Here is a 13,031-nt window from a genome sequence, read left to right on the forward strand (position 1 = left end):
CCCTTGACCCTTCCCCTCCACTCTCAACTGGTATACTGAAATGCCGGAATAAAGCTCTCTTGGCTGTATTGTAATTTCGGAACTCGTCATCAGAAAGGTGAGACATCCGACATGTTAGGGGGAAACACCATACAGCTCAAAGGACCAACATTCACAGTTAAGCTCAACCTGCGCACAAACCTTCTCAAAAAGATCAAGAAAACTTTCCACGTTTTCACAGACTAAACATACCCAGCCTGGACTGTACCTGTTGCGCTCGAAGATTCTAGATTTCCCTTCTAATTTCTTCCATCTGAATTCTGTTGCGTTCCAGTTTCCTTTGGTACTCTTCCTGTTCCTCTGCACGCTTTCTCTCGAGCGCTTCTTTGGCCTCACATGCCACATGCTCGCGCTCCTGTTATTTTTGCTTAATGCTCTCTAGACATTCGTCAAGTTCCTCATTGTCTGCCCCGATCGCTTCGATTGCCTGAATGATCTCCGGCTTTCTCTTCGATTCGGCAGTTTGGAGGCCCAACTCTCTGGCCAAGTTTAACAATTCTGGCTTCTTTAGTGCCTTCAAGTTTATGGCTGCCATTAGTGCTGCTAACTCTCCACTCTACAACAACCTTGATGCAGTCCAAATACTTCCATCAAAGGCTACATAAAATTAATGCTTTGTACCTCCCCCAAAAAATATGCAAAGCCAGGTGATATCTCAGTGAAGAAAAGCCATGCAATCACCATATGCAGTCATGAATCCTGACACCTCCCTTTTGAAGTTTACATCCAGATACGTTGGTTCTTGACAGGATGGAGTGTTGTCGATCACATCAGCTTCCAATCAGTCGCTCGTGAATCGGATGATGGAGACTGGCGTTGACCGCAGGTTGCATCTCACCACTGCCATCCAGTTGTTGGGACTGTTATGATCGACCCAAGTTTTCCAATTTTCCAAGAAGCCATCGACTACCATATCTGGCGATGGAGGGATGCCCCACCAGCAACACGCAGCTGTCACAGTTGATGTTCATGCCTCATCATTCACTTCTCTTCAACACAGCAACGTTGTACTTCTGACCGTCACGAAGTGGCCACTTATCAATGAAAGGGCCCTCGTCGAGAACTCCCAGGGGAAAGCGTCGACGACAGGCGGTTGCCTCCTACTGTGACACATCGGAGACAGGTGCACCACATATATGAGGAGCTCGTTGAAGACATGAGCACCTCGAGCAGCACACTGACGACCAGTGGGGCGGCGACAGAGGTGGTGAATGATTCGGCGTTTATGACTGGTCAGTGGATTCCCTCAATGAGGGAAACAGGGTAACTTATTTAAGGCCGTCCTGGCCCCCGTGTTAAATCAGAACCATTCAAGACTCGGATAAGTCACAACCATGTACCAATGAAGTGAATACAATCTTTTCTACTTTTTTTCATCATCATAATGCCTGGTTTCGTCGTCGTTTCCTGATTCTTGCGGTGAAGACCCACCTCATCCAGTCAAGATCGTATCAGGACACAGGGTAGCGTATCCCACCGCTGTCATATAGTTGTTGGGACTCGGTGTCTGAGCGGCCATTACGGTTCCGTGGCTGATGATGTGCCAGGTGCCGGATGCTCGAGAGGTCCGGGCGACGTCCAACAGATCGGAAAAGCGTTTATTTACAAATTTACCTGATGGTGGTTTACATTGGCACTAGCACTAATACGAGTACTAGAATCAGCGTGAGCACGACTAGGAGCATCGATAGGAGCGGGAGCACTCTCCCGCAACACTCAAGATTCACTTTTTATGCACTTCTTTTTCTCCTCTCTTGTGGAGGAAATTCACTGTTCTACTTCGGGACCAACAACAATCACTGAACCATTAGCAAAATCCCGCCCATGACGTCGCATCATTCCGCCAGGCTCCACCGACAATGTTGCACGTTGTAGGGGTTAAAGGACGGACTTCGGGATGAAAGCAAACTTGGGAGGGATTTATTTTACATTATGTACAGGGAGGTGAGCGACAAGTAACAGTAGTACAGTCATTACGGGCCGGCAGCAACTCGGACGCTGCGGCCCGCGGCAAGAAGTTCGAGAGAGGTGAATCAGGGAATCAGGGCATGTCCCAGAATGCTCAGGTCTCTCTGGAAGGCTTCTTATAAACCCTTCGAGCACTGAAAGTCACGTCATGTTTGACCAATGGGAGAGTCCGCTCCGATGACGCCACTTTCAGCCAATGGTAGGCGCCCGTGTCGCGGTGTCCCACCTGGCGGCTCTCTGTGGTCTTGCCTCGCAGACTGGCAATGCACTTCTAACGAGGGGAAGGGGAGGGCTGCTCATGCTCCATTGTCGGATGCCCACCTGCTAATCCCGGCGGCGCACGAACTTGTTGGCACGTGAACTTGTTGCCTTAAACGTGTTTGCTCGGCCGCTCCTCTGGAATGTGCTTTCCTGCTTCGGCATTCCTCAATTAGCTGTGCTGCGATCCGATGTGGTCTGGGGAACTCGAAGTAATCGCAGGAAACAGCTCCATATCTAACAGCTCGTCCTCGCCCCGGTAGTTCTGAATGGCCGGTGAACTCAATTCGCTGGCCATGAGGAACGCTGATAGAAGCTGAAGGGTACTGGGGTCGAGCCTCGTTTGACAACCCTCGGGATCCTGGGCCCTGGAGAACATACGTCAAACAAACCAAACAACACAGCGCTGCACCACGCGTAAGCGCAGGCTCTTCACCCCTGACTCGCCAGGCTATTACTGAGTCAAAATCAACCCTGATCTTTTAGTTCCCCAATTTTGACAAAGCAGTTCCAACCACCCTTCCAAACAGCTATCCATTTCTCCTCGATTGCCGACAAGACCAGAGTACTATTGTTGTTGCAAAACAAAAGGGTCGTTGACGATGCAAACAACAAATGAAAACAGCCGAACATAACTTAAGTGGCCTAACTACACGAACAGCATATTTCCAATCTATCGCAGTGGCGTACTTATCGCACGTAATGGTGCCACTGAACAATCTGGTCAACCTCACAAGTACGTAATCACAAGCGCACTAGCCTTGTGGTCACTAAACAGAACGCGTACTTGCGTTGTAGGCAAACTTTGCATTCACGCTTACTCACGTTTCTTCCCTGAAAGTCCTACAGGACACGTGACATAAACGAACAATTAAACTTGCGGGACTTACACACTCCGCAGAACCCTTAAAATAATGCGTCTTTTACTAACTCTTTCCACGCATGCTCACTAAAGAAGTCAGAATACGGCTGCCCTCAACACACACTAGCAACCCAGTCATAAAGTCTGCTTCCTTCCCTCCACACAGGACACGCGCTAATGGAAGTAAGAACGCTTCTCCGTGCAAATCATGCACTCACTCAAACCTACGCGCTTAACCTTACAAAATTCAAAACGCTTAAAAAGAAAGAAGGTTAAATAACACACGCGCTTTACCATAGGCCTTTCGACGATAACCTTGACCTTCAGGTTACTCATACACACAAAAAAAAGCCTATCTACTTATTAATGAGCATCTCGCGAGACTACATGTTTACTTAAAACGCTTCTTTCAAATCTCGAGCTTCTCAAACGAAAACACAAACAAAGCTCAAACCTTACACCTTGAAAGAAATCCTAATCTCAAATCGCGAAATTTTCCGATTCTCAAAAATAAAAACAAACAACACACTTCATTTCTACGGAAGGGCTCTTGGCCTCCCTTTCCAAACGCTTACGTCTGACTCATACTTTGAGTCTGACTCGAGGTGGGCGTGGTCTGAAAGCTACTCTGGCTGCCGAAAGACAACAAAAGGGCTGATTCACTATCAGCTCCCCCAAGACGTTACGGTCTCCTGCCAATTTGCGTCCTCCCGCCCCGCTTTCAACAGGACCTCGACTGACCGCGTCGCTACTCCCCACCTGGTCTCGTCCGGCCACCTTGCGTTTCTTCGAACTGCACGCTGAGCTGTGAAAAGAACTACGGAACGACGAGGAGTTTAACTGCCTCGTGCCCTTTGTCCGCGTCCGTGCAGAACATGCTTCGCGGTCTCCTTTTGACCGGTGGCTCGAACGTTTTCGATGCGTCAACATCGTCAGTGACGACCGCACCTTTCTACTCTTCGCGCCCTGCCCATTTGGGGTTCTCGCCATCTTTGGCGGCGCTACATTAATTACCGACTTTCGGTCTTTACTGCGCTTCTTTTCACTGCGCTTTCTCTTTGCACTTGCTTTCATGTCGCCTTCTCGTGCCTCGTGCTGGCCGGTACACATTTCGTCGGCCCGGATCGGTCTCTTACCCGCACAGTCTGAGTGATTCTTACTTTTAAACCAACACTCTCTCTGCCTCGACTGGCGGACAGCTCAACCGACTCTGGCACAATGCAGCAGGCTTTACTCGAGTTAGACAACTCGCACTCTTGCGAGCTGCCCTCTACTACATTGCCCAGCTCACGCTGTGCATCGGCACACAGCCCGTCGGTATCGATCGCTGTCTCACGCGCACAGTCCGAATGATTAATAACTGAACCATCCCTATCTAGGCTATCTAGACTGGCGGAGAGCCGCACCGATCCCTGAACAATGCAGTTGTTCTCTCGTGGACTACGGAGCTCGCCATCCCGAGAACTACTCTCAACTGCACCGTCCAGCTCGCACCTCACTTCTGCACGCAGATCTGGCTCTACATGGGTGCTCGCTTCTGTCGGGTCAGAAGTACCCTTTTCTTCGCTAGCAACCTCGCTAACATAACCAGCGACGCACACGCTCGGTAACTGTGCCAATTTGTTCGCAGCTGGCCTAGCTGTCTCTACAGTCATCTGTTGGCACAGCACCTCGTCGCTCTCACTCTGGCCTTTAACGGCCTCTATTGCCACTAAGGCATCGTTAGCAGCTAGCCTTTTCCCTTTACTTATGAATCTGCAGCTAATCTCACAGGCACTACTCTTCTCGTCGGCTTCTGGCGAAAATCTGCTAGATGCTTCCTCATTCTTTTGCTCTGTACTACCTACAGAATTCTCAGACAGCCGTTCTCTCTGTGCCAATAACTGATCACAATACTGTATCTCTTTGATCAGTGCTGCCTTCTCTCTCTCATACTTTTGCTCTCGCTCACGTTCGCGTTCATTCTCACGTCCGTGACGCTCACACCTAAGAGTAAGTTCTTGAAGCTCATGCTTCCGTTCATTCTCGCGTTCTTCACGCTGACGCTCACTCCTAAGCTCACGACGCTCTCGCAAACGTACACGACGCACACGCTCCCGTGGCTCCTGTATCACTTCCCAAGCAAGCTCAATGCTTTTATCATCATTGCCACTATCTTCAATCGCCTTTATGATAGCTGGCGTTTTCATCCGTTCGTCCGCCTCAACTCCCAAATCGTCGCACACCAACAACAAATCTAACCTCGTCAACCTTCTAAGATCCATGGCAGCTGCCCCGACAGGTGGTTAAAACTGTTTTCCTTAATTAATTTGTGCAAACACACAATGCAACAAACTCCCGATTCCCAGAACTATCAAAATGAACACACAACATTTGAGTCTGGCGAATCAAAAGGAAAAAACCACGCGCTCACTTACGGTTGCAGCACCCTGCCATCCGGTTCATTTGTCCGCTGTTCCCGGTTCCTCCGGACTCCCTGGGTCGAAGGCTCGCTCCTTCTTCGCTACTCCCAGTTTCTTCGGACCTCTTTCGACGAAGGCTCTCTCTTCTTCGCTATTCCCGGTTCCTTAGGATCTCTCTCGACGAAGGTTTATCCGTAGCGCTGCCACCAGCTGATGCATTCGGAGGCGATCCTACCGCTGCCAACCAGATGTAGGGGTTGAAGGACGGACTTCGGGATGAAAGCAAACTTGGGAGGGATTTATTTTACATTATGTACAGGGAGGTGAGCGACAAGTAACAGTAGTACAGTCATTACGGGCCGGCAGCAACTCGGACGCTGCGGCCCGCGGCAAGAAGTTCGAGAGAGGTGAATCAGGGAATCAGGGCATGTCCCAGAATGCTCAGGTCTCTCTGGAAGGCTTCTTATAAACCCTTCGAGCACTGCAAGTCACGTCATGTTTGACCAATGGGAGAGTCCGCTCCGATGACGCCACTTTCAGCCAATGGTAGGCGCCCGTGTCGCGGTGTCCCACCTGGCGGCTCTCTGTGGTCTTGCCTCGCAGACTGGCAATGCACTTCTAACGAGGGGAAGGGGAGGGCTGCTCATGCTCCATTGTCGGATGCCCACCTGCTAATCCCGGCGGCGCACGAACTTGTTGGCACGTGAACTTGTTGCCTTAAACGTGTTTGCTCGGCCGCTCCTCTGGAATGTGCTTTCCTGCTTCGGCATTCCTCAATTAGCTGTGCTGCGATCCGATGTGGTCTGGGGAACTCGAAGTAATCGCAGGAAACAGCTCCATATCTAACAACATTCGCCCCTGCATACAAGGCAACAACAGGGCGAACTGGGAACTTGATGTCAAAGTAATTTCCACGAAAGTCCTTGATGTTGGCCCCCTTTTATCAATCAGAGGGCCATTCGTAACGGTCCGCTTGTCGAAGTGGGGTTCTGGTAGAGTGGTTTTCACGGTAGTCATTGCTTCCACAACGGGCAGCAACTGTTGTTGCCTGGATGTGAGCCCCTCTGTTTGTGTGTCACAGTCTATGTCAGGTCCAGTCTAGCCCAGCCAGGCGCTCATCTCGCCCTTCAGCTTTGGTTATGCTGATTTAGTGGCCAGCTCCCTCGTCCTGAGAAAGCGATGATGCAGCGTGAAGGGCCTTTCATAGATGCACACTCGCCAGTGCAGCAATAATAGTCGAGAAGGGATGCCGGGTATAACAATGCTAAACGCCAATCCTAACAATGCCCATATGAGCATTAAGAAAGTTGTACTTGGACCTTAAAAACTTCCGAGGGTGCCTTAGGATGAACACAAGTAGGCTTCGTAACCAAAAAGTATTTGAAGGCACCTTAATATATACAAGAAATGATGCAAGGCTATTTGTAATAATTTCACAAATGGGCATTCACCACGTCCTGCTGCAAGCCTTTAAAGGGCACCTCACCGGGTCTAGCCATATTGAGCTGACAAGTGCAGAGCATACAATACACGATAACAATTGTGCCTGCAAAGTATTACATCGCTACACGTCGTAGAAAGATATGAAATTTCAAACCGAATGCCATTTTTTTTTCTCCTCGTGGCCACCACACTCCAAGCCGTGGGTGACGTGCACATGCTTGTGCGCCTACGTACACGTGTTTGCACTGTGACGTCGCTCATGGTGATGCGTGACTTCGAGAATTATTCAAGCCAACATCAGTTATTTGTGTATTATGTTGCTAGGATAGACGGATTAAAGCTTAGACAAATAATAAAACAAACAAACCGAATATCTGTATGTTTTTGTTTTACTTCGGACTGCAGCAAGAGAGATGTACTTCTGTTTCATCTGCTTGTTCCCATGTCGTGCAGTCGCGAGCGCAGACACCGAAACTATGTTATTTTCTACCGTGTTCGAGCACAGGATCATGCTCTGTGATCCGCTTGTGTCTGTCAGTATTCATGTAGCACAGACTTATACCGCTAGTCAGGTGTCCTCATGCACAGCAGGCAAAATCGTGTGCTGCGCGAAACGAGACAATTGCAACAGCTAGCACACAACGCCATCAGCGGAAGTGCGCCGCACCGCAAAAAAGAGAGGAGAAAAAAAAATTAAGACGGGGCCATGAAATATGTGTCACTTCGATCCTCGAGGTCCAGTATGGGAGAACACAGGGAAGGAATTTCACTTGTGGAGGCTAGATGGGGCACGTGGAAGGAGCGTCTATGTTTGCGGTGAAGCTCGCCTCCTGAAATCATGGGTTCGCGGCACTGATATATTTATAGCTCGGCTATTAATGAGCCAATTTGAAAAATTTTTGCGGCAAAATGCTCTCGAGAGGACATTTAACAACTTCTAGCATATAACCAAAATTTGCTATAGGGCCTGGTGAGGGGCCCTTTAACATGCCACAAAGCTGTTCTATAATTATTATCAGCCACAATTTCAAGATGCAATCCCTCATAATTGATAACAGAAACGTTTGCCTATAATATGCACAATTAAGGTGCCTAATATTACCTGGAGTGCTGTTGGAAGATTCAAAATTCGATCCCTGAGGTGCTCATTTTTGTTGATGCTTGCCAAAATGTCCGACAGCGCTGGTTCTTGCGTCATTTCTGTTGCCAATACAATACTATGCTCATGAAGTGCCCTGCAGAGCAAGAGGAAATGTGAATGGAATCAACTTCAGGGTTATTGATAATGACACATACTAACAATCATCAGTTATTCATAGCACAAAACTTAAAATGTCGATTTTTATATTGTAGTGCAGGTATAAACTACAGGCACTTAAAAAGGTCACAAAGTGTAATAAAAAAAAAGGTAAATTTCTGGGAAGCTACGATGACCACTGCTTTAAAGTTTGGAGCACTGTGATAGTTGCTCATACTCTGAATTTGAGGCTGCAATCCCAGGATTTGTGGAAGTATGGCTTTATTAAAAATCCTGCACCCCATAAGCCTTTAGTGCAGGCAACGCATATCACAGCAACTCCAATAATAATTAGTCAGACACAGCATGCAATTAGATGCAAGACATACTAAATACTAAAAGTTGTTTCGTTAGTGAAGACGCAGAGAGTTTATTTTAAAAAAAATACCTGTAGGGCGCTTCAAAAACGCATGAAAATATTTTCATAGGGAAAGTCGCATCAAAAAAATATTTGCATCAGAGAACAGCAATGTCGATGATGTTTAGTCATGAACTATCCATATGACAGCCAAATTTCACCTGCAATTTTAGTGGTGGTGTTGCCGCCAGTTGGTCAGAATAATCTAGTGGGTTCAAAAACTAAGACTCTAAAAAATTGCTTAACGACTATATATCTGCATTGTGTCGAGAACAGTTCAACTTTAGATAGGAAGCAAATGAAAAGTCATCAAATTATTGGCATCAACACGAAAATCGTAAAGAAGCTCTAGAAATTGGGTATTTTATGATGAAATCTTAAAAGCTGGCACACTCAACTGATTTCGTGGAATTACTTTTTAACCACACAAATAACACAATTAAGCCTGAAATTTATAGTACTAGCACAGTAACAAGACAAGAGGCCATGAGCAAGGCTTTTTCTTTTATTTGCACTCTTCAACTCGGGCAGCTGCAAAAGGACAATCAAACTTGTGCTGCGTTTTCGTCCTTGTTATGACGTCGAGCGTGTCGTCATTCAGATTGTCATTCAGATTGTTATTCAGACCATATTCAGAGACATAGGCAGAGAGTACAAGGGGAGGAGGGCAGGTAGGGGGCCCGAGTTCCTCCCCCCCCCCCCCCAGAAGCACAGGCGTCCACGATGTTATGGCACGTTCACACTACGCCCAATGTGTGTCGAGCGCCGAGCAAACCTGGTCAGGGAACTCTCCCAATTACACCTCCTCCTTGCGAGTGGAATGGGCTGGTTATGACTTTAGAATTGTTCCAAACAGAAAATTAATTTATTTTTCCCGATGTTTCGTAACCAAGTCGGTTCCTTCTTTATGGGGGAGTGACAACAGAGACGGCAGGATGCAACTTTCATAATATGAAAGTGGTTAGTTGGGCCAGTTGGTACATGTTAATGTTTGGAAATCCAGCACCAAACACGGAGCACAGGACAAAGAAGTAAACGAGACAAGGCTGGATGATAGCAGTGGGGGTGTTGAACTTCAGTAGGGAGTCTTGAATTTCCTTGTGTTCACGACTAATGAGGTGAATCGAAAGGGTTAGGCTTGGGGAAGGGTTGGAGACGATTGACAGTTTGTTTCTGGCCTGCTTTCCCTCACTTTTTTTTTCCCTGTACATAAACCAATCAATGTACACCAAGTGGAGCTTTCCTTCAGAAAATTGTTCTTGGTGTTTTCAATGTACTATGATCTGCAACTTCTTAATGTTTGGCAAGGGGCCTGGTTGTGCAGTCAAGAGAAGGCTCCGAGATCGCTTTTGTGTTGTGAGATTCTTTTGTTTAGGTTTTTTGCTTTGGCAATGTAGGCTGCTTGACAGCAGGAAAAGTTCAATTTGTAGACGACCCCTTGAGCCCAAGGACCGTGCACCAACAGAGAGCTCGAGGGGTCATCTACGATAGCAACTGTTCCAACTGTCAGGCAGCGTACAATGGCGAAGCAAAAAACCTAAACGAGCGATTTCACACCGAAAGGTCGCACCGGCTGTTATGTTCAGGCAGCGGGGTGAGACACCCTGCTAATGTCTTCAGCATACCTGCTACATTCCACTGCAGCTTTGTGAAGTTAGAGCGCATCATCAAGCAGTCCTATACGGCTGCTGTCATGGGAAAGTTATGCGTGATGGCCAAATGGCAATTGATAAGTTACGGTTGACCACAGACTTCAACGCCGCTACCAAAAACGGCAAGTTATGCAGCTATACTGAATGGCCGTTGAAAATTTTTTTTGTTGAATGTTTGTTTTGTTTTCTGTTGATATTGTATGCACTTGTATATTCTTTCTTTATTATGTTGATAAGAATAAACTTTGTTCAATTCATTAGGCTATGCTTGTGCCTACCCGCCGTGGTTGCTCAGTGGCTATGGTGTTGGGCTGCTGAGCACGAGGTCGCGGGATCGAATCCCGGCCACGGCGGCCGCATTTCGATGGGGGCGAAATGCGAAAACACCCGTGTGCTTAGATTTAGGTGCACGTTAAAGAACCCCAGGTGGTCAAAATTTCCGGAGTCCTCCACTACGGCGTGCCTCATAATCAGAAAGTGGTTTTGGCACGTAAAACCCCAAATATTATTATATTATGCTTGTGCCATGTTAATTCGTCAAGTGATTACCTGCATGAAGGCGACCTGCAGTGAAGTTTTATTTGCTCTTGCATTTTTGGTTTGCGGCCTCCATCTGCCAAGCAATGGACAAAAAACAACAACAAAAAGCATCTCAGCAAAATATAGGAAAGGGTTGACAGAGTGGGCAGTGTAGAGAGACAGGTGTGTGTGTGTGTGTGTGTGTGTGTGTGTGTGTGTGTGTGTGTGTGTGTGTGTGTGTGTGTGTGTGTGTGTGTGTGTGCGCGCGTGCGTGCGTGTGCGCGTGCACATACTACATGGAAAGGAGAGGGAAAATGGAGGGAGAGGGATATGGCAATCGTCTGGTCAGGCCCCAGCATCCCCCGAAAAAAATGAAAACTCTTCCCCTATGTTCAGAAACAACTATTTTTGGACCACGGCCCTCACAGGTTGCAGTAACGCAAAGCAACATGGGCATTGCTACATCCTTTGAAACTGATTGGCCTCAGTGACCAGTTATAGGCACAATGGGTAGCATGAAGTGTTCTCACTGCTAGTGCCCTTTGTTATGATTAGCCAGTGGGGGTAGTGACCTTCTAGCCTCTCCTACCACACTGCAACGATTCGCTTCATGAAATGAACAGCGTCCTTCGGACAGACTACCGGCACCCGCAAGGCGAGACACGTTTGGCGGACCGAGTATTGTTAGCTGGGGTTCGCTGTCGCCTTCATGAACCAATGGGAGCAAGATAACTCCTGGAAAAGGGTGTTCTACGGCATTCCCTCACGGACTCTGGTAACTGCCACGGTAGTATGACAAAAGCCCCTACTAACCACAGGTCATACCAGGAACCAAGACATGCCAGCTTGGGTCAAAAGTGACAACCACTATCTACGAAGCCCCCCCTCTTTTCTGTGTGTTGTTAGGACTGGCATGTAACACCCAGTGCAAGAAGGATGACCGAAAGACCCTGCCTATTCGAAACGGAGGATGGATCCCTAATTTACTAAGGTTGTCTCGAGAGGTTGCCAGTCTGGCGGGCACTCTGCAGTAATTTCTGGCCCCTTTGTGTATGTGCAACTCAAGGGAAGACCCTTTCCACAAACTGTGCGACTCTAAGAGGGAAACGTTTCCGCGAACTGTTCCGACTAAAGGGGAGACCCTTTCCGTGAACCAAACAGGACCCACGGGTTGCCACCAGCAGAGGCAAGCACGTGCAACGTCACCTAGGAGAGAAGGAGCAGCCGCCAAGCACCGACGGGACTCAGTACATGTCACGTGACGTGGACGCAAGCAAAATCCCTACGGTTTTAGTGGGCCTATTTAAGCGGCCCCGCAATGTATTTTATATTCATTCATTCTCTTCTTATGTATCCTTCTTTCATTCTCTTCTTACATATCCTTCACCAACCACGGAATAAACAGTGCAAGCTTTGCACTAGAAATCGTCTCGCCCCTGCCTGGTCGCCATGGTCTACCAGACGCCTGCAGCCTGCCGACAACACCACGCTACCCAGTAGTAACGCTGGTCGAGGTTCGAGTAAAAGGCGTTGCAACACTGTTCAGTGAAACAAAGGTGCGGGAGGGAGTATGTGAACCCTGGCTCTCAACACAGGTCCTTCACCAAACTTTGGACGCTCCAATTAGGCGAAGGTTGGATGGCAGTTTCCCTGGCATAGAGATCTAGTGAAGACAGAGGGGTTTTAAGCAGCCATTTTAGACTCCTTGGTGTGTCTCGTTTTCAGTCATGCTAGACTGATGAAATCTAACATTCTCCACTCTTCATGTAGATATTGTAAATAAATCCAGGACTTCTCGTTCTAGATGAGAACACGTTCCTCCCTTGAACAACATCCTTAGCGTAGATGGGTTGGATGACGGCATGGGCCAGCTACCCCTTTCTACATGTTCGCGCGACCCCACACTCACACCCTCCCCTCCTTCCTCTATCTTTTTTTTATTTTTCTCTCCTTAACCTGTTCCCTTAGTATGGGATAGCAAATTATAGATGCATCTGGTTGGCCTCCCTACCTTTTCTTTCTCTCTCAGTTCACACTCTTGAACAGAGGATAGGATAGATAAACTTTATTAGAAGAATAATTAGAATAATTGCTAATGGTCAGGGACCCTTGTCCAGGGCTCCGCTGGCTCTTGCCATCTTCTCAGCTCTCTGGATCAGCTTGAGCTTAAGCAGTGCTAACAGTTACAACAATACAATTAGACTTAAGACTATTAAAGGGGCCATGAACCACT

General features: G+C 47.8%; 1 protein-coding gene across 2 annotated transcripts in view; it reads right to left on the bottom strand.

Annotated features, from left to right (window-relative positions):
- LOC135897259 (2',5'-phosphodiesterase 12) overlaps positions 1-13,031 on the bottom strand; it is a 40,470-nt gene that overhangs the window by 12,213 nt on the left and 15,226 nt on the right. For both annotated transcript variants that reach the window (XM_065425854.2, XM_065425853.2), the window contains exon 5: positions 8,075-8,207. In XM_065425854.2, coding sequence (XP_065281926.1) covers positions 8,075-8,207 — 133 coding nt within the window. The remainder of the gene's footprint in view (positions 1-8,074; positions 8,208-13,031) is intronic.

The sequence above is a fragment of the Dermacentor albipictus genome, chromosome 1, assembly GCF_038994185.2.
Source record: "Dermacentor albipictus isolate Rhodes 1998 colony chromosome 1, USDA_Dalb.pri_finalv2, whole genome shotgun sequence".
Classification (NCBI taxonomy): domain Eukaryota; kingdom Metazoa; phylum Arthropoda; class Arachnida; order Ixodida; family Ixodidae; genus Dermacentor; species Dermacentor albipictus.